Below are 21525 nucleotides of genomic sequence, written 5' to 3'. Positions count from 1 at the left end.
AGGCGTCCGTCCTGATCCTGAGAAGGTGTCTGCAGTCACTGAATGGAGTCCCCCAACGACCACCAAACAGGTTAGAGCCTTCCTAGGGTTGGCAGGTTATTATAGGCGTTTTGTATCGGGGTTCTCAAAGATTGCCCGACCCTTGAATGCGCTTTTAGCAGGTATTCCCACTGATAAAAGGTCAGGGTCTCAGAAGGTGATTTGGACAGAAGAATGCCAATCTGCTTTTGAACAACTGAAGGCTGCCCTAACCCAAGCTCCAATCCTAGCTTATGCAGACTTCACGCTGCCTTTTGTAGTGTATACTGATGCCAGTAACAAAGGACTGGGCGCAGTCCTTGCCCAAGTGCAAGGGGGCCAAGAGCGGGTAATCGCTTATGCTAGCCGTAGCTTGCACCCGGCAGAACAGAATGATTCAAACTATAGCTCTTTCAAGTTAGAACTTTTGGCCCTAAAGTGGGCTGTTGTGGAAAAGTTCAAAGACTACCTCACCGGAGCCAAGTTTGTAGTATTCACCGACAACAATCCAGTGGCTCACTTACAGACTGCTCGTCTGGGCGCTGTGGAGCAGCGGTGGGTTGCACAACTTGCCTCTTTTGATTATACTGTGAAGTACCGCTCTGGAAAGGAGAATGCTAACGCTGATGCCCTGTCCAGGTTCCCCCAAGTGTCCATGTCCACAGGCAGAACATCGGCTAGGGTCGACCTCACCACTGCTAGGCTCGACCAAGAGGACGGAGTGGCACTGCTATCTGGAGAGTGGGGAAACTGGCAACAGGATGACCCTGACATTGCCATCGTCAAGAGGTATGTGGGCCAGGGACTTCCTCCACAAGGACCAGAGAAAAGGGCTATGACCGATAAGACCAGAAGGATCCTCCAACAATGGAAGAAATTGGTTATCCGAGAACAGGTCCTCTACCGGGAGGTAATAGACCCTAACACTCACGAGCTACGATCCCAAATTGTGTGTCCAACAGCTAGGTGCCAAGAAGTCTGGCAGAAGTACCATGTGGCAGCTGGACATCCAGGGGTTGAGAGGACCTTGGCCAATATTCGACGCTGTTTCTACTGGCCTTGTATGGAAGAAGAGGTGCAGGGGTTTCATTCGGGGTGTGTCATGTGTAGCTTGAAGAAAGACAAAGTAGAGGCTAAGGCACCCCTGAACCCAATTGTTGTGTCATACCCTCTTGAGGTAGTTGCCCTTGATTTTCTTTCTCTTGGTAGGCCTACAGATGTGTACCAAAATATCCTTGTGATGACTGACATGTTTACCCGTTACGCATGGGCTGTACCAACTCGAGACCAGACAGCGAAGACTACAGTCAAGGCAATATGGACTCATGTCATTCAGACATTCGGCTGCCCAGGTCGTTTCCATTCCGATATGGGCCCAAACTTCGAATCCACTTTGATGCAGCAGCTTTGCGCTATGTATGGAGTAGCGAAGAGTCGAACAACCCCCTATCATCCAGCCGGAAACGGTAGGGTAGAAAGGATGAACCAGACTCTGCTAAACTTATTGCGCACCTTGGAGGGTGAAAGGCAGAATAGGTGGGCAGAGCATGTTCCTGAGTTGTTACAAGCCTACAACAATACTGTCCACAGTTCTACAGGTTTTGCCCCAGCCTACCTTATGTTTGGCCGCCATCTAAGACTCCCAGTAGACGTCGAGCTGGGAGTAGCGCCCCAACAACCCGAGTTGACACTTAGTGGGTGGGTGGAAGACCATCATCATAAGCTAACTTCAGCCTACAAGCTCGCAAGAGGTAGGATGGGTCATGCTGCTGAACGTGATAAGAGAAGCTTCGACCGTAAGGCCCAGGCGTTATCCTTCCTCCCAGGTGAACGAGTGTGGGTAAGAGATAGGAACAGACAGGGGCAAGGGAAGCTACGGTCATGGTGGAATCCAGAGCCCTATGTTGTAGTTAGCCTTGTGGGCGATTCTGGAGTGGTGTATAAAGTTAGGCCAGAGCGTGGGGGGGAGGAAAGAACCCAGCACAGGAATGCTTTGAAACTTTGTATAACCCCCGTCCATGTCCCCCCTGAACCAGAAACTAGAATCGAGACAGGGGCGGAAGTAGACCCTGTATGTTTTGGATTTTATGTGGTGCCCCCAGAAGCAGGGGCAGACTTTTTGCCTCAACAACAACAACAACCAGCAGGAGTAGTGGAGAATGTGCTCCGCCGGTCGACACGAACTACCCGTGGACTACCACCAGGCCGATATCGAGACTAGGCTTGTCCAGTGGCAGGGACTGCCTACATTTAAGTGGGGGGGTATGTCACGGGGTGGACAATTGCATGTTTATTGGTTTATTTTATTGATATTACTGCATGGTTTTTGTTGTTTGCTTGCATGATTTGTGTGGCAATTTGTTTGCAGTTTTAATTGGCATGGTGTCCTTAATTGACAATCTGCCCCAGTGACACACCAACAATCAGCCGCTAATTGGCAAAGGGACCAATGGAGAACTGCCAAGGGCGGGGCTGTTCCCTTTTTAAGACAGGTGGACAGAGACTGGGGGGTGCAGAAAGAACAGAGAGAGGACACGTGGCAGTGTGGAGCTGGAGCTGGAGCTGGAGCTGGAGCTGGAGCTGGAGCTGGAGCTGGAGCTGTGGTGGTAGCAGCAGGAGCAGCAGGAGCAGCAGGAGCAGCACGAGCAGCACGAGCAGCACGAGCAGCACGAGCAGCACGAGCAGCAGGAGCAGCAGGAGCAGCACGAGCAGCACGAGCAGCAGAGGGCGGCTGTCAACCCAGTGTTGTGGCTGGTGGGAGATCTACGTGCGGGACTCTGCTGTGGTGGCCTTGGATGGACTATTTTAGGGTTTAGGATACATTTTAAGCATTTATATTAAAATAAATACCTTATTAGTATTTCCGCCCTTGTCTCCTTTTGGGTCATTATGTCACTGCTCTCCCCCAAATATAAAGAACCTGGACTTTTGTTTTAGTTGAGTTCCTAGGGCTCTTAGCCTTTACCTAGGTGGCGTTGTTGGCAACATAACTTATTTTTTCTTCACCTCGGCCGCTGACATGTGCTTCACTGTTTCAATTAAATTGGGTTACAATCATTACTGTTTTATAAAATGAAAATACAAATCAATAGCTCCAAGCGAATTATAGTGCATTAATATAGTTTAAAAGTAATAAAAGTTTTGTTATGTGATGTAATACCTGATAACAGAACACAGTTCACGACAGTTTGCTATTTTAATTCACATTTGATTAGAACCAAACTAATTTCTAAACGTTAATCACAACTAAAAGTCCAAACAAGTTATGTCATATTTTTTAAATCATACACTAACTAACAACAAAAGGTAACAAGCTCTAAATCATAAAATATAACTTTTAAAACAGCCCTCCTTTGCTGCGCCTTTGCTTCACAAACTGCCTCTGGAGATTGATAAAAGGTTTTGTAAGGATTTAATGAAATGAAATCTGAGGAGCACAGAACTCACCACTCAAAGTCCGCCTCTGTACACGGGCAGGAATTTGACATCTGGGAAATATACTGATTTCTGGCGGTGACACATCGAACGTTTGCTTTTGGTTTTTGGAAGATTCTCTTCATTCCCATGATGCACACTTCACCCTGTGATGAATAATGCATCATAAACATTTCTAGAGTCGTCCTTTATCCTTTTTACGGTCCACCATCTTGCTGTCATTGTGTGACTGGAACAAAGAGATTCACTCGGGTTTGATCAGCGAGTGGCAGCTTACCTCGTTGTGTAACTGCCATGTCATGTAATCCTCAGATGTGCATCGTTGTTGAAAAATGGATCTGAAGTCAGTTTTGATGAGTTGCCACTCAGATCGATGACTGAAATGGCCGAATATCCTGCGCAAATAAGCCAGAAATAGACGGTTGAAACATCCGGTTAATGGGCCTGAATAAAATAAGAAAAATTAAAGAAACCTCTGGTTAAGTCTTTAGTCCACATTCCTCTGTGGGTTGAGGAACCCTTTCAAAAATCACATTAAAAAGACTTGTACATGTACACTTCTAAACCCTCAATGGCGTAACATGGAATTTCTCAGAGCAATAATTAACCACACTACAAACCCAGCAGCTCCTTTTGACTCCTTTGTATCTTACGTCATTATGAGGGTGTCCTCTCCGGGCTCGCCCAGCACCCCGTCGACATACAGCGGAGAGGAGGTGAAGCTGTATTTGTCCCAGTTTCTGCCCTCATCAAAACTCAGCCTGAGGGAGAGAACAACGGTTGAATCACAGCCGCAAAAATCGAGAGCGGAATTGGGTCTGAATCCTCAGCAGAAAGGCAACCTCTCCCCTTGTTTGAAGATTGAGAATAATCTCTTAAAAGGATGGGTTTACCTCCTTGAGGAGCCTTACCAAATGTGTCTAATTGGCAGAGGTGTGTGTCGGATGGCCACCAGAGATCCTCCTTGATTCAGGAAAAACACGCTGTACTCCTCCTGAAAAACCTGCGGAAAAAACAACCAGCTTTATGTTTTCCAACCGGAGGAACAATGAGTTCTTCAGAAAGTGTGAGCCAGCGACAACATAAGGGACAATCATACTTAAACAAGTAGAAACCACAACTGTTCTTTTCTCAGCTGGGTGAATGAAGAAAAAAAAAGGAGCTTCAAGCGAGTTGTTGCTCTCTTGCCTCTGCAGGCTGCTTTTGGTTTATTCGTTTAACGGATCAGAGACGGCAAACTTTTTCACAAGCCTGTGTGTAAAACCTTTATTTCTTCACCTGGAACTGAGAGGCGAAAGTTAAAAGCTTTTTTTTTCTTATGTTTTATATTATGCCAAAGTAAAGTTCAGGGAAAAGAAAACAGTTGTCAAATCCGCTTTTAAGAAGTAAAGTAAAGTAAAGCAAAGTAATCTACAAGAAAAAAAAAATCTATTGTTGCAGAAACACTGCTGTTGTATAGGGATCTGTCCCACAGTTCATACACTGTACCTCTCTCCAGCTGTTTCCAGCGTCGGACGTGATGAAAATACTGACGTTGCTAGTGGTCAGCTCAGGTCCAACCACACCTGAATGCAAAAGGCAGGAAAGCACTATTTGCAGTACAGTCGATGTAACCAGGAGAATCGTTTCATTGCAACCGTTGCATGTTCCAATAATCTGCTCACCTGAAGCTATGATGATTCCTGGAGCCGAGTCTTTGCTGACAATGTTTCCCGAGGTGTAAGGATTCTCTGACACGTGAAGGTGCAGATGTAACGAACAGTAAGGCTGCGGAGCACAAACACAAGGAAGTTAGTTATCTGATGTCATAAGGTCAATTAAAGGTGTGTTGCTGATCTGCTTCACATATTATGTGTCACGTATTATGTATTGATTTGGGAATTATCATTTCTTTCATTAGTATTTTATTATTACTTTTCTTGTGGTGCAGAGGTCTTGAAAAAGTGTTCCAATTGAAAGATATTAAATTTATTCTAAGTACCCATATATAAACCTGACAGAGAATAATGTACGCAGGGAACTCAAAAAGGAAGAATCCCTTTGACATCAGAATAGATCAAAATGTGCATTTTGAGTTGTTAAGGTTGATTTATTATGTCCGAAATACAATCCAATGAGAGTAAAGTAAAAGCCTGTCTAAGTGATGCAATATTCGTGGTATCTTTATCAGGCTAAAAGTTCCCATTTGATTTGATGGATGGCTAAGGATGTTCTCTGTTAAGGAATATTTCAAATGTCATTGTGTGTGAATTATGGACTTTAATTGTGAGATAGGTCTACCACTTTGTGTGGGCTCCCATTAATATTTAATATTTCTTTTCTTTCCACTCCGTGTCATTCAGTACTGTCATCTCCCGTCACCATGTGATAATGTAAAGCCTTTCTTTCAAATTAATCTTAAAAGTAATAAATAATAAAAAAAAGTTTAGCTAATGGTCCAATCCCTCTGGCTCTCTGACCAAACCCATCCTCCGGTGCTACTGCAGCGATAAAACCTGTCTGCAGAAATATAAACACCTCCTTCTCAGAACTGCGTCTGTGCTATAGTTCTGCTACAGTAGGTGTCTCCAGGAGCACGTTTTCCAGTGATGATACACTGACTCGCAAATAATAGAACAATGTTTATGTATTAAATGTTTTGATTCTCAATTAGATTCATCAGAAATGTATATATTTATACACACACATATAGTGTATATATATACTGTATATATATATATAAATTGTATAAATACAGTATGTATGTACAATACATCATATGAGAAGATAATGGAAATCCATACAACCCAAAGCTTCTCTTGTCAGTGGCCCACTTACTTGTTCACAATAGACCTTGTTTCCCTGGAGATCGGTTGTTGGAGCGTGAAGAAGACGCCAGTCTCTCCCCTTGTTGTAGGTGATATAAGTTTTCACTTGGTTCTCAACAACTTTATTTGACAGGAACACCCCTTTAATCCCTGCAACCTGCGAACATGAGAGACGGAGAGCAGTAGGGAGGAAATAACACAAAAAAACAAGGAGGAAAAGAAATAACTGTAAATTATTCAGACTTAAGTAAAGCTGAAGGCCTGGTTCGGAGAGAAAAAGATGTCTTAAAGTGATAGTTTTCCTGACAGGGAACACTATTTTGGACCATCTGTAGGACTCAGCTGAATCAAAACAACATATGGCACAGCCCTGAGATATTTCTTCTTCTGTGTACATAGACGCAGACTCTCATGTGCGGCTTCGACGCGTTTCTCTTCCACGGCGAGAGCAGGAATATTTGCCGCAGAGGGAATCGCATTTTTCCGCGAGTCGCTACGCAGCTCAAATATTTTCGGGACTAAAAGCGAGTTAAAAGACATTATTCTGAAGCTGCTGAATCCATCAGCGGCGATGTTTCTGGGGACCATCGGGTCGCGTTATTTTCAACGTGAATCGCCCCCCCCCCCCCCCCCCCCCCCCGTTCGACCCAGCAGAGGCTTGCTTATCAGACCCCTGCTTGGGTCCAGCAGGCAATAACTGAGTACACGTTGTTCCCACTGCAGCCGTTGCCACGCGGAGGCACTTTGGGCCTCGCTGGTGGTCCTCTCAAATGGCTTGTCCAGCTCTTCTCTTTTCCTTCAACTGGCCGGCGCGCTGAGTGCCCTGGACATCGACGGGCAGCACATCCTTCGACAGCCAACCTGTACCGGCGGACACTGACCCTTTTCCACCCAGAGTGGGATCCTGGTATTAAACATTACACGTGAGGCGTCTGTGGAGGTCAGTGGGCAGTGAGAGTAACCGGTGCTGACGGCTATCTAAGGTGTGTTTTCTGTAGCAACGTGATGCTTTTACTGCTGGCTGCAGGTGAGGATAATCCAACGTGATGCATACATGTACAGCCGCGGCGAACTTCATCGCACATCTGTCAACGCAGATGTGAAATGTTCAGGGCGCAAGTTAGAGCTGCTGTTTTTTTGTGACTTTTGGTCTTTGCACGACCCTTGTGTTCTCTAAACTTCTGTGTAGATTGTAACCCTTCTAAATGTTACAATGTCCCATGAAAAATATAGTCAAAGCAAGCAGGAATTGGATATGAGAGGAACAGCCAATGAATGTACCAACACCTCTTCCATTATGGAAGAAATTGCAGGGTCACTTAAAGGAATCCGGATTAACTTCAAGCAAAGTTCAAGCCTGTTGGTTGATGACTTGTCAGTTTCTTATTATTGCTTCACCAGAAATTGAAGATGATCTTACACACAGTAAGTGGATTGATTAATAAAGCAAAGCGTACTTTTCTAAATTGGACAATTAAGTCTACACAAGACTTCAGTACAATACTTCTTTGATTAATCATTTATTCTGAACCTTGTGAAAAATGTCCGTTAACTCAAAAAAGGGAGGTCTTCAAGTTTCTCCTCTTGTTTGGACCTGTCGAGAAAAATATCTCAGCTTCTCAAATGTGACAAATTTGCTGCTTGTTAAGTTATCGGTGACAGAAAAATGTGCGTTTTGGAATGATGCAACCAGTTGGTTGGATAAAAAAAGGTATGTGACACATCACCCTTGACTGAAATTACCAAGATAAACGTCCAAATTATACGGACCTAGAAAAATAACCAATTAATCTTGAATTTTTGATTTTTGATTTAATGTTTGATTGTTGGATGCTTCCCTGCTTTTGTCCAGCAGCTGTGCTCTTGTCCAGCCAATAGCTAAAAAAACAATAAAACAAGTGTAGAATAAAAATAATACAACAAGCTTGAGGTATTGCTTCACTGAATATCATCTTCATGTTTGATTGCATACATTATCATGCAGCTGAATTTTTTAGTACTAAATCGAACACGTCCTATAAATTGCAGCGGTTGTAAGCCCAGGCGGCCGGTGATTCGAGTTGGTTCCGCACGCAGGAAATGCCATAAAAACACGTGAAGGATGACGGCGCCGCTGCTTCCTACCTCGTAGAGGTCTATCATGATGTTGCCCTCCGGTCCTCCGCTGCTCACAGCGTTCTCCAGCATCAGTGTGAAGAAGAGCCCTCTGGACTCGGACATGTACAGGTTGTAGGAGTCATTCTGGTGCCAGTCCTGAATCGCTGCCACCACCTGGTTGTCGTCGGTGCTAATTATCTGCAGGTCCTAAATGAATACAGAAATACATGAGTGCTTTGGATGCTTGGAGGTGTTTGGAGAGCTGACTCCAAAAGAGTTCTGAACAAACGTGTATTTTAGTGTGGCAGCGAGCGAGCGATTCGTCACTCTTTGACATCATTAAGTCAGGATCGGCAGCGTTTTGACGGCGGCCTCCTGCCGCGCACTAAAAATGAAGAAAGGCTCCGTGGGATTTTACTGAAGCCGAGTGAGCCGAGGTAGGCAAAATGTGCCCTGCTCAAGGGAATTCCGACACATCCTTGGATGGACGGATGGATGGACGGAGTGATCGAAACAGCACTGCGGGCATCTCTTCTGTTGTTGGGACATGGTCTATAAAACCAGCGAGTCACCCTGCTGTGCTTTTAGCAAATGGGATTCTGTGCAGAACAATGTTTGTTTTGTACAAATGCAAATTGACCTTTCCGCTCCCAAAAGCTCCTTTAGAACTTTGCAACTCTACATTCATTTAAAAAAAAGTAAATATCTGATGGGGGAAACAAATTAAAAACTATTGCATGACTCTTGAATAAAAGCACAATGTAAAGATCTAATTATGAATAACTGAATACGGGAGGACAATGATGTAGGAATAAATGGATTTGAGAGCAAACATTATGACTAACTGGGATTAACCACTTAAAAATAAACACTCACCAAGCCACAAAACAGGCTTATGGAATAAAATGTTTAATAGTGAAATTTATGCTGTACTTGCTATGTTGCTTGTTACTCCCACCCACCGAACACGGCGTCGTTTCCAGCAGGCTTACCTTTGGCAGAGTGTACTTGGGAAGCTTCATTTGGTAAAAAGCATTTCTTTTATAGGAAACATAATGGACAGACTGACCACCTACTGGCACCTGGAAAGGAAATAAAGCTCAATTTGACATTCAATCACATTCCATGTAAATATTCAGAAACTTCGCTGTGCACACTGATTGCCAACAGCGTGGATCGAATTGTTTAAGCCACCGTTAAAACTGTGTGATTCCTACTATTTATATACTGTGCCCTTTGGTGGAGTGAAGCTGTAGTTTAAAACACAACATTGTGATTTCAATTTCATGCCATCCTTTCCCAGGATAATGGCCCCTTTTAGTTAATGAAAAACATGGCTGCGCATTAAGATGCGATTGAACGCAGAGGTTTTACAGCTTTTAATTGTCCTTTAATGAAGCCGGAACTTGCAATAAAAACCCACCTGGATGAAAACGTATTCATCCTGAACCACCAGGGAATTAGGGATGATAAATCCAGGGAAAGGCTTGCCCTTGTTTCCATCAGAGCAATTCTGAAGTTTACAAGTGATGTACTGTGACCCTGTGGGCAAGCAAGAAGTGAGAGCTAAAAATATAACAGAGGAGGAAAAAACAAACAGCGTTCTGCAGTCCACCATCAAGGTTTAGCTGGTGCGGATGGTTTCAAGAGAGCCATAGAGGCAACATTTTGGAGGCCAGTCTTTACTCGAAGTAAGAGATAAAGTAGAGAGAGAGAGAGAGAGAGAGAGAGAGAGAGAGAGAGAGAGCTGTCCCAGTGTGTCAGCATCAGCCAAATGAGGTAATCTCCCCAGGGACAGGGCATTAACACACAAGGCCTTGTGAAGTTCCCCCTCTCTGCACCGAGGCCAATAAAAAGAGCCAAGTCATAGCCGGCCCGGCACTTGAAAAATGAATTAGCTTAATCGTATGAAGAGCCTCTCTGCGGCCAACGCGGACGTGGAGGTACGATTTTTGGCGGAAGCGAAAAAAACGAAAGCTCTTTCTCGATTCAACGGAAAGGAAATGTGACAAATGTTTACACTCGTTGACGTTTATGGTTTGCCAAGCACATAACAACATTTTATCACTCACGTCCATCAGAGACGCTGATCTCCAGATGAATCATTCCTTGCTCTTTGTCTAAACCCAATCTGGACCTGTAACATAAACACATTCAGGATTCCTGCTTAATGTGGACGACGCGTCAGCTAATGAAAAGATACGTCAACCAATAATGATGTTGTGTTCATTAAAAATGGCATTGTTTCTGTTAATAATTACTTTACATGCATCATATCTAACATTGTTATCATTAAAATATAATGAGGCCACATTCAGGTCAGTGGTTCCAAAAGCTTATCACATCCCAACATCCCAACTATGACCTGTTCAAAACATGGGTTGCACACATTAATAACAAATATTTCTTTAAATGAGCCAGAGTTAGTCTATTTTTCATCTGTAATCCCCAGGTATAACGGATGTTATGACATAACATGAAAAAATATGACATTTCTTTTAATCTCTGAGTTGAATGGAGGACCACATGGTCACGATGGCAGGTTCGATGCACTGATGTAGGTGATGCAGTTGTCAGTAACTCTACCAAAAGTAGACATGGTTACAAAACATTTGTCTGGTGATTTCAAACATCTGGTGGCTTAATATGGCAATGGCGCAAAAAGCTTTGTCAACTATTTTTCCGCTGGGCCAAAGAAGTGATGCCGTGTAAATAAGTACGACAAAAATAAGACAATTCTCACATCTCTAATCAGATGCACAATATTTGTGGTGATATTATATTCCCATTTTGTAATTACCAGGGTGTATTGAAAATGCAGCATTGTTCTCTCAGACATTTGACCTGGCTAAGGTTCACTTAGCCACTTCATTCCATTTCAATTGAGATTCTCCATGACGTGCGGAGTGACCACAGTCCCCACTTGTTGTATTAATAGCGGCTTTTGTGACAGAAGACGGTTTTCTTCTCAGTTGCCACACCGTGTCTGAACTGTGAAATATAAAAGGCCCCGTCCTGCTTCCCTCAGCACTGTAATTGCCTCACAGCTCCATCTCATTTAATGGACCTTCTGTCAAATACTTCATCAAATTCCTATCGACGAACAGCAGCGCTCTTAAATAAACCCTTGCGATGTTACACGGGGTTCTGCCATAACCAACACATACAATGCATGTCTGCGGCGCGAGGGAGGATCTAAACGTGTTTCTGTAAATCATGTTTGTCAAACCTCCTCCGATGAGATGAGCAGAGCCAGCATGCGATGAAAGGAAATTCTTTTGCACTTGATCTCTGATGGTGTGCGGAACGTGCTTTTTTCATGTTTTGGTTGACTTATTTTCACAGAGATAAAAGGAAGAGAATGTGTGAACATCACAAATTATTTTTTCTATTGATCATCCTGCAACACATCCGCAGGATGCTGCTAAAGAAAACTCTGACACCATTGTCCTTAATAAGCGCATAAACTCAAGCTGTAAATACTGTAGATAGTGGTATATTGTGATTATTGTGAGCCGAAATGCAGCTCCTCACTACTACATTGTTACATGGACATCCCTGAGTCGCTGAGGTAAATTCTTTATTCTGTACAATCAATTTCTTTTCTTTTTGTTCGCAGCAGGCTGCTGCCTAAGACTTAGGGAATCCAGTGCAAAGCGTTTGTGATGCGCAAGGAGAGATGGTCTGTTGACTTTTTGTACAAACCTAATTAAGAGGATATTCACTCATGTCGAACAGATCACAGTGTAGAACCTTGTGCAAAGCACAATTGAACTCAAAGACCTTCATGTGAGCAGATTAGTAGAGGTGCATTAGCATCAGCTACAGGAAAAAGGTTTAATTGTTTCCCTAAAGAAAAAAAGTCTTTGTTTGTCCTTAGATTTACGTTGAACTGATGATGATTGATTATCTTTTTTCTGGATGGATGATTTTTTAAATTGCATCTCCTATAAGTCCGTGCGGGCTGTTAACTTGTACAAACACACTTATTTTATACAGCACGTTGATGTAAACGATGAAAGCATTCTCCCTACTACTGCTTTGAATAGAACGCAAAAAATGCTTACATTGAAATAATTCAATGCATAATTGTTCTGTGCTTGTCTATTATTCATAGTGTGTAAATAAGTAAATATGTGGCGATACAGCAGCATTTCTCTCCCGCAGACCAACCCTCATCTTTTGACTGATTGTAGATCTCACCAGTAGAATCTGTTGGGAATGACGCCGTCTTGCACAAGCTGCCATCTCCTCCCGAATTCAACAGAGACATAGAGCTGAAAAATGAGAGAAATGCATTAACCAAATGAGTTAGAATATAGAATAATGGTTCATGTCATTGTATCGTTAGAATAGTTCCCTGATGTGTGTCTGTATTATCAAGCCGCTGTCAGGATTTGTTTATTAATGTGATGATGTTCCGCTAATACAAGGTCAAAGGTGAGAAAATCCATCCATCCCGTGAAAATAGTTATAGTCTCCAGCCAGAAAACTAAAAATGTGTGATGTATTTTGAAAAAGAGGGAAGGAGGACGGACAAATTGGTCCCTCTAAGTGTCCCCTTCATAGCTCAGCAGGATTTCAGCCTAATTGGGGCCATAAAGTCCCTCATTTAACTGTCATTGTAGTCTTTTTGTTCCATGCAGCTATCAGTCTTCTTTTCACTGCAAAGCTGGACTTATGTCAAAGCATCCCAAACGCCTGTCATCTCGCCATGATGATCGAGCTGCAGGCATCTTAAGCCTGCAGCTTTACAAGGATAAGCAACATGATTTTGACGTATCAAACAGCTTTAAGCGTTTGAAAGAAATGAGAGACAATCAATGAACGTGAAATCGTTCCAACCTGAGATTCATTTCAGCTGTTAAAAGAAATGAAATGATCAAATCTAGCCAAAGACATGCAGAATGACCTGAAGGCAAACTTCTCTACAATGTCTTTATTTTGACCTGGTTCACAACAAAGCTTTCATTCTTTTTCTTACACCATTCATCACACCTCGGACCTTGACTGTTTTTTCTCTCCCAAAAAAATCCAGCCTTGTGCCAGCAGGCCGCCGAGGCTGGGTTTGATGTCTGCAGCGTTGAGTGAAGCAGACAGATGGGTTCTCACACACGGTGCGTGTCGTGCTTGCACTCGCGTGTTAACGTCGTGTGCTTGTGGATTGTTTGGCCGAGTCTTCCTTGTTAACGTTGCCTGGGACGTGACCAATCACAGTCGGAGTCAGCAGCCACACTTCATGGCTTGTTTTTCGGGGGAGCAGGTCGTCCCTAAAGCCAGACGCTATTTCTTTTCTTTTTATTTCCGTCCCTGTCGCAGCTTCCTATTTTTAATATATATACATATCGCAGCTATTCCGTGGCCACCCGACACCTACACACGTTACCTTTTGGTCGTGGCCGTAAGCCAGGATCCAGTCCTCCTGCTCGGGGTGAAAAAGCAGGCTGAGGATATCAAAGGCTAAGCCGTGTTTCTCATAGGTTGCCCCCTCGTCAAGGCTAATGAGCAGGCTGCTCTCCACCTCCGGGTCGGTGAGTAACATGATCTGGGACGAGACAGGGAAAGAATCAGCGGCTCACACGGGCAGCATCGGCTTATGCGCCGCATGGGAGGGACGCATGGGGTAAATTCCTGTCAGGTTTTTCCATAAGATGCAGGTGGAAACGTACCTTCCTCTTGTTGTTCGGACTCACGTACAAGTAGCTCAGGATGGTTTTTGGCCCGACTTTCTCATTAAGCTTCTCATAAGTGGTCCCATAATCAGTTGACCTGAAATTCAATTATACAGAAAAAACAGAGGTGGTGGGGCGAGAGTTAAGAAGAATGGAGAAACAACTACTAGTTAAGATGCAGGTGGGATCATTAGAGATATCAGGCAAGCAGAAAATTGAAAGAGCAGAAATCATGAAGCAAATATGAATGAAGATTCTTTTAATTATCAAAATGAACAACAATACCCTGTGTGGGAAGAGGATGAAGTATTAATATTATTATTATTGATGCTTTAGGGTTGAAATGTAATTTCATGTTGCTGATATTCATATTTTAAAATGCATTCGGGGTCGTATTTGCCTGTTGGCTGAAAAAAAATAGATATACAAATTGCCCTACTGAATTAGAACTGCTTTGCTGACTTCATTATGGGTGCATTTAAGTGAAATGTCACCTAAATAGAGGTTGGTCTCAGATGCTTTGCAACATTTCAGAAACAAGTAGCCTTGGAATGTTTTATTCGGCATAAAATTTATATAAAATGTGTGTGTAGACAAAACCTCTCTGGAGTCCCACAGACCACAATGCCTCATGTGGAAAGATAATAAAAATAACAGCAAAATCAAACCCAGGATTTTCCATTTTCCACAAAGCCAAAAAACACTTATTCACACATATTGGAATAATGGACTAACATTATAATTAATTTAGAGTCCCATTATGAATGCAGGTCCAGTATTTTGTTTTTGGTCTCTACCAAGCCCTGAGAAAAATATCTGTTTCTATAGCTGCTAAATGTCACGCAGCTACTTGCTAACTGTCTCTTTCTTTTAGTTGATATTATAGAAAATATCTATTAAAGCATTTAATGAAGGGTAAATAAATCCTTTTGTTTGCCACAGTCAGTGACGGACAAAGACATTTTTATTCTCACTCAGCCAAGATCTTAAACTTGTGTTTAATTAGTTCAATAAGTTTTAAACTTGTGTTGGAATTCTGGTACATAAACTGATCCAAATTGTCTTTTTAGTTAAATGACATGTAAAAAGTGCTTTGAGCATCAATCACTAACAAAGCACGTAAAAGGCATAGTTTTGTTGGTCTCTGAGAACAAATATATGTAAGGCGTCATTTTCTGTGGTGAATTTGTGAGACAGTCCCTTTGAAAATCCTCTCTATTACCAGAGTAAAGAGCTTACCTCCATAAAGAGCTCTCCGTTACTCTGCCAGAGTTGAAGTCATAGTACTTTGTCAGCATGAGGATCACCTAGAAAACAGATCAAACAGATTACTAGCTTCCAAGAAAAGGCTTCATCAGTTTTGTGAACAGCAAAGCGACACATAGTGAAAAAACGGAGCCGATCCATCCAATGCAACACGTCTTTTATGCTCCTCGGCAGACAAAACAAAGCTGTGATGGTGTGTCAAGCCATTCCACTTGCTAATGCTATAAACGTCATCTTTATATTCCCTAAGGAAAAGCTAAAGGCATATGCATGCCATATTGGTTTCTGGGACCCGGCAGACCAGAAAATGCTACCATTGGTAAACTATGACTAAATGAATAAATCATGTAGAACGATCCAGGCGCTGAGAGACTTAAATCCTAAATATTGTGGACATCTTTTTTGATGAGGATCACAAAAAGTGAAATGGGAGTTTGTGGTTTACAATAAAAAGGCCTTTCACATAATATGGATAAAAAGCTGTAGATTTCTTGTAAATGACCCCAGATAAAAAAAAAAAATGCCTTACTGTGCAGATTTCTATTTATCTTTGCTAAATGTTTCCTCATCAAATACCAGAATCTAAATACATACATGTAACTACTAAAGCTTAAAGACATCTTTATGTACACTTCCCCCGGAATTTTACTTAACTTTCCTTTATTATTACTTTACAGTGATGAAAAACTTTATAATAATGACAATAACTTCAATCTAAAGACTGGATTTTCTTCCACAATAGGCACACAATCTCAAAAGTTTGATATTTGTTAACATCGGGCCCTTCGCTCTCCTCAAATGTCTTACAGTGGAGGAAGATCGTAGAATCTGCAGATTGCATTGCTCTCTGGGGGAGACTCTCTGGGCATTTTCTCATGCTATCCTCTAATTATCCAGTCTTATGTGTGCTAGGGGTAACATTCTGTATACTCCATCATGTAAACAACAAATGTGAACTTTTTAAAACCTTGTTTGTGCAGTTTGTGGGATCTCCAAATAGACAATTATTTTCTTGGCTTTCACTCATATTAGACAAGTCAATCGTCCTCATCTCTGCTGAACAAAAGCAACTTAGCAACACACACTGTGCAAATGCCAGGCAGCTCCAGGGCACTTATGTACAGTCAGTTCCAGCATTTAGCAAGAAATCCATTAATAAAAGATGTTATCCTTGGATTTTTCCAGCTAAAAAGGTCAGTAGTATCTGTTTGCCAATACTCGTTACTGCAGCAACATCACAAAAAAGTAACAGTATCTCTGATATATAAAAGAAAAACAATCTCATACTAATATAATAATATACTACAACTCTATCATCAACTCTCTGAATCAATATTATTATTCTCATCCCAGTAAACCAATATATACAGTATATATGTCACCAAAGCCAATGAAATGCACTCAACTCTGAAGTTGTGTTATCACGGTTCTCAGTTTCCCTGAGTCTAAGACACATCTTTAAATGTCTTATTTAGTCGGGTTAAACATCCAACAAACTAAATAGAAATGATGTATAACCATGAAATGCAGCAGATCTTCACAAATGCACAGCTGGGAACAGATATTTTTAATTATTCCTCTAGAAATGAAGAAAACAATTAAACGATAGTAATTGTTGCAGAGCAATTCTCTGTTGATTAAATTAATGAATCTACCATTTGTTTCAGCTCCAACATAAACTATTTAGTAATAAATGATTTGTCCTTAAATGTTCTGCACATTTATTGTTATGTTCATTTATGTTTTCTGTCATAGATACTGTTTGTGTCTGTCCACAATGTCTAAAGTTTAATTGCAGATATTAAACTAAAATAATGTCCGACAGAAGTTCTTGCTGTTAATGTGGTCATTTTAAACTTGTGTATGAACTTCCTAATTATGTTGCCTCTTTGTGAATAAGCTAAATAAGAGAACTCTGACTCTGCTATTACTTTGTGCTGAATATATAGAATGATTTACACTCGGTTTAGAGACAAGCCATTTAGTTTGTTCTAACCAGTATTGCAATAGCATGGCTTCCAAAAGTCATGCCCTCATAGACACTGTCATACGCAATAAAACAACCCGCAGCATCCAGTCTGTAAATTTGGCCAAAATATATGCTCCACTGTGTATGGCAATTAACTTTATTTGCTTGGAAAGGATCCCGTATCACGATCAGATATAATTTGCATCCAAATATGTTGGCTAGAGAAGTTTCCCGCGCTGTGAGGCACGAGGAAAGTGAAAGGTAAAGCCCCAGGGCGGCAGTTTACGCACCAATACAGTGATACAATATTCACTTTGTAGATTCTTCTGTGTGAAACAGGCGTTTGAAGTGAGCCTTTAAATTGCTATTTGAGATCGCTGGACAAACGTTTTGATGCTCACACCATGTAGTGGATAATGGCAAAACTTACCCTCTGGATTGAAACGATGCCACATGTATTAGCATATCTAGCCCATTGACGCTCAACAAACGTGTCTCATTTAATGCCAGTGCACCGCCCATTGGAGTGTATTGGCACCAACATATCTTCAAGCATTACCTGACATCCAAGAGATAGCAAATTGATTTTTCAACCTCTAATCCTTTGTAAATCTTAAACCTGGGAGCTAAATGGACTGGGATGAATTTGATCATTACGTAAGAATGAATGGAGGCTTAATGGTGACTTAAGGGCTTTGGGTGTAGAGATTAGTGTTGAGAAATGAAGGTGTTGTATGAAGAGGAGAGGGCACGGGGCGCCAAGAAAGCAGCAGGCGGGATTTTGTTATTGTAAGGGAACACCTCAGACAAATGACAGGAGCAACGGAATAAAAATGAAGATTCATTTCACGTCTCACCTTTTGATCTAGCCTCATCAGCTGTTGGAATTAAGTTTCCTCATCAATACAACTGTCATCATGTTTAGACATTGCAATTAAACAGATGGATGATTCCATAAAAGCAATTGTTTGAGGACTTACTGGCTTGAATATTAATAATAAAGACAAAAATGATATATCAAACGCAGGTCTGAGGCATTGGCCTGCCTTTGGCCCAATGCATGATGGGATGAGCTCCAACACGAATACGGGTGCATGTATATGTATATATATATATATATATATATATATATAAAAAATATGATTAATTGAATGAATAAATTAATTTAGCAAACTAAAGCCACAATAACGGTACAGAAGCAAAAACTTGCCTTCTTGCCAATGCTTGATCCAGAATATACTGCAGTATACTGCCAAAACTATCATCAGAACAGCTTAATTCGAGCTGTACGTACCCTTGAAGTTACTGGGCAGTAGAAATGTTCTAAAACCCTCTGAGGGGACGAGGTAATTATCTGCCGGTTTATCACAATGCACAAGCCCTTCCTCATAAAGGTAATGCGATCCAGAGTGGTTATAATCAAAATGTATTTTAGGACCTTTCAATATAAAGATAAAAACTCAACATTTTCAAAGGAAATATAGAAGACACTCTCTTAAGGCGTGTATTCTATACGTGGATAACTGGTGACAGTGTCAAAGCTATCAGACCGTTTGAAGGGAAAAAGGTGACAACACCTGCTCACAGGATAGCAACACCACAGAAGTGTTAACAATGTGACAACAGATACATTTCAAAGAATGAAAAACACATTTTAACGAGCAAATCCAAAGACCCCAGGGGCCGGTATAGCATCGCCCTCTGGAACTTCACTTGAAACGACATTAAACAGCATCGCTTAACGCCTTTAATAAAGAAAGAATTGTCTATTTCTATTACATTGTTTATGCAACTCACTCAGCAGCAACAAAAGCCTGCAGAAAAGCACATCCTCGTGTACTTCAATACCACCTCAGTGAGACACGTAATGTAGAGAGGCTTTTGTCTGCCACTTCCAATTATATCACTTCATTAACAAAGGCAACATTTCCTGGTGGACCAGATGTTCTGCTGAAGCTCGGTTGTTTGAAGTCAGAGCTGTTGGCTCTCACATGGATATCAGGTCACTGCAACAGTGAATTATAAAGTGACTTCAAAATATAACTTTGCAGAAGAAAAAAAATATCGTTTTTTCCCGATACACAAATAGAGAGAATCAACCATCTTGTGTGCCTGCATTAACAGCTCCAAGGGTTTTAATAAGACTGGGAGTTATTAAAACAACATGTCGCTCTCGGGGTAATTAAGTTCCCCCTTACGATGTGCAACATACTGTTACCACCGCAGACAGCGATACCCATCGATCTGTGGGCATCAAATAACAGGCCCTTTAAGTTGATAGAGGACAGAGACGCCGTGTTGCAGATACGGCCGTTGGAGCAGAACAGAAGGAAACAGCCCTGAGTGGGAAGTGGCAGCTTGGTTTGACAAGTCATCTGAGACGGTTTTCCTTCTGGCTCCGGCTCTCGTACTCATCTGCTTCATCGCCGCGAATGAAAGTCGAGGCTAGTTCAGCAGCTAGGCTACGGCGGCCTGCTGAGCTTGGAAGCTTCAGTGTGCTCCAGGGGGGGGGGGGGGGGGTGGGGGGTCTGATCAATGCGGGGCGAGATTAGAAAGCAAGAGGGGAGCTGTTTTTTTTTTCTTCACACGACTAAAAAGTCAGCCTTTTTTTTTTTTTTTAAGAAACTACTTTTAACGCAATAGGCACTTGGTTTGAAAGTGCTGAGTGCAATGGTAGAAGATTCGTTGCATGTCGACAAAGTAAAAAACTCCCGACTCTTAAATTAATTACATTTTCATAGGCTCACCAACAGTGTCTGAAAGCTCCGGTTTTTGCATCACTATAAATCCAAAAAGGAAACTTCAGAGTGTAAATCAAAGTTAGGGTTTTGAATATGAGGCTTTTCTTGCAGCAGCCAGATGGTGTAACTCACATCGTATGAATGAGTAATGCAGGCGGCCACTGTAAAATGAAAGAGCTCTGAAACAAAGTGAGGTGGTGACTGAGCAATGGCCAAACGTTGTCGACAACAACAACAGCAACAGCGAGTGTTTCTTATTCAGAGACGGAGGAGTTGGGCTCCGACGGTATTGAATTCAATTGTAACACACCCGCCAGCCGAGGTCTTGCAAAGTCAAATTTGAAAATGTGTATTATATAACTGTGTATTAACTGTGAAAATTTTCAAAACAGATACAAGGGTGCAGTAAGAACAATATGAGTTTGATGCAGGCAAAACAATTCAATTAATAAAAAATGAAGATGTCATTTTTCATTGTTACAGCCAAATAAATATTATCCTTTTGATTTAGGGGAAATTTCTGCTCTGTTAGACAATGCAGTAGTAAACAAAGGAGACATGTGTATCAATGCTATGTAGCCACATCCTGGAATTTGTGAGAAAATACTAACCTCCATGTGAACTAAATTATTTGTCCTTGTTTGTGTTGTAGTCTTAACATCCTTATCAATATGCATTCAACTCATTATTTAATGTTCCCTTAGCAGAATGCGTGATATTCGCTCCCTAAAACAACGCTGGAGAAATCCCTTCCCCTTCAGCAGCCGGTCCATCACGGCCCCCCCCACTCCCCTCCCCCCCCCCAGGAGAGCGGGGGGAGCTGGTGAGCTTCTGCACTGACAGCTGCAGCCACAGGGCTGTCTGAGCACGTCAACATGCTACACGCGGGACGCTGCATGCATCAAAGTGTCCGGGTTTTTGGGGGTGATGTTACGCTCAGACGGCAGAATCAATACGGGGTGGGGGTGGGGGGGGAGGTAAGCGAGATGCATTGGTGAGAAGGGTGTTTCGAAACTAAATTGAGTCTCCTGGTCCGCTCCTTAGGGAGCAACAAGCAGAACTTGTTAAATAACTTGTGAAAGTGTAAAAGGGCTAAGGCTATGGTGAATGATGGGAGCATGCTAATAACGACTAATACTAATAACTAATAACGTTACGCAGCAATATTTAGGCCCATATCATTTGTTAACACTGGAAAGAGTTGAATTGTTTCGGCCTATAATAATTGCCATGATCTCCTGTGATTTCAATTTTCCGATATTCCCCATTGCACGTCATGTTTTCCACTGCTGCCGATGGGAGCTGGAGCCGATAGTTACCCTTGACTACTGCAGAGAAGGTTTTGAGCATAGCTGCCGTTCAGCACAGAAACATCACGAGGCTCCCTTTTTGCCAACCGATGCAAAGGCACGCAGACTAAATACCCCAACTACTGAAAAGCAAGCTGGAGCTCTCGGCCAGTGAGATGGAGACACACGTTCTGCATCAACAGCTTGATTATTTCGGGACAAAAACTCCCA

The 21525-nt window shown here is 42.1% G+C and overlaps 1 protein-coding gene across 1 annotated transcript in view; it reads right to left on the bottom strand.

Moving 5' to 3' along the window:
• Nucleotides 1–21525, bottom strand: part of LOC119214263 (VPS10 domain-containing receptor SorCS1-like) — a 40247-nt gene that overhangs the window by 13539 nt on the left and 5183 nt on the right. Inside the window, exons 2-16 of the mRNA XM_037465928.2 lie at nt 15269–15336; nt 14027–14126; nt 13744–13902; nt 12561–12634; nt 10430–10494; nt 9781–9899; nt 9350–9439; nt 8385–8564; nt 6271–6417; nt 5118–5220; nt 4942–5018; nt 4365–4456; nt 4107–4214; nt 3731–3848; nt 3466–3599 (exon numbers count right to left, since the gene is read on the bottom strand). Coding sequence (XP_037321825.2) covers nt 3466–3599; nt 3731–3848; nt 4107–4214; nt 4365–4456; nt 4942–5018; nt 5118–5220; nt 6271–6417; nt 8385–8564; nt 9350–9439; nt 9781–9899; nt 10430–10494; nt 12561–12634; nt 13744–13902; nt 14027–14126; nt 15269–15336 — 1634 coding nt within the window. The remainder of the gene's footprint in view (nt 1–3465; nt 3600–3730; nt 3849–4106; nt 4215–4364; nt 4457–4941; nt 5019–5117; nt 5221–6270; nt 6418–8384; nt 8565–9349; nt 9440–9780; nt 9900–10429; nt 10495–12560; nt 12635–13743; nt 13903–14026; nt 14127–15268; nt 15337–21525) is intronic.

Source organism: Pungitius pungitius, chromosome 13 (assembly GCF_949316345.1).
Source record: "Pungitius pungitius chromosome 13, fPunPun2.1, whole genome shotgun sequence".
NCBI classification, from domain to species: domain Eukaryota; kingdom Metazoa; phylum Chordata; class Actinopteri; order Perciformes; family Gasterosteidae; genus Pungitius; species Pungitius pungitius.
The sequence above is the reverse complement of the archived record's forward strand: the minus strand, read 5'-3'. Positions and strand labels throughout refer to the sequence as shown.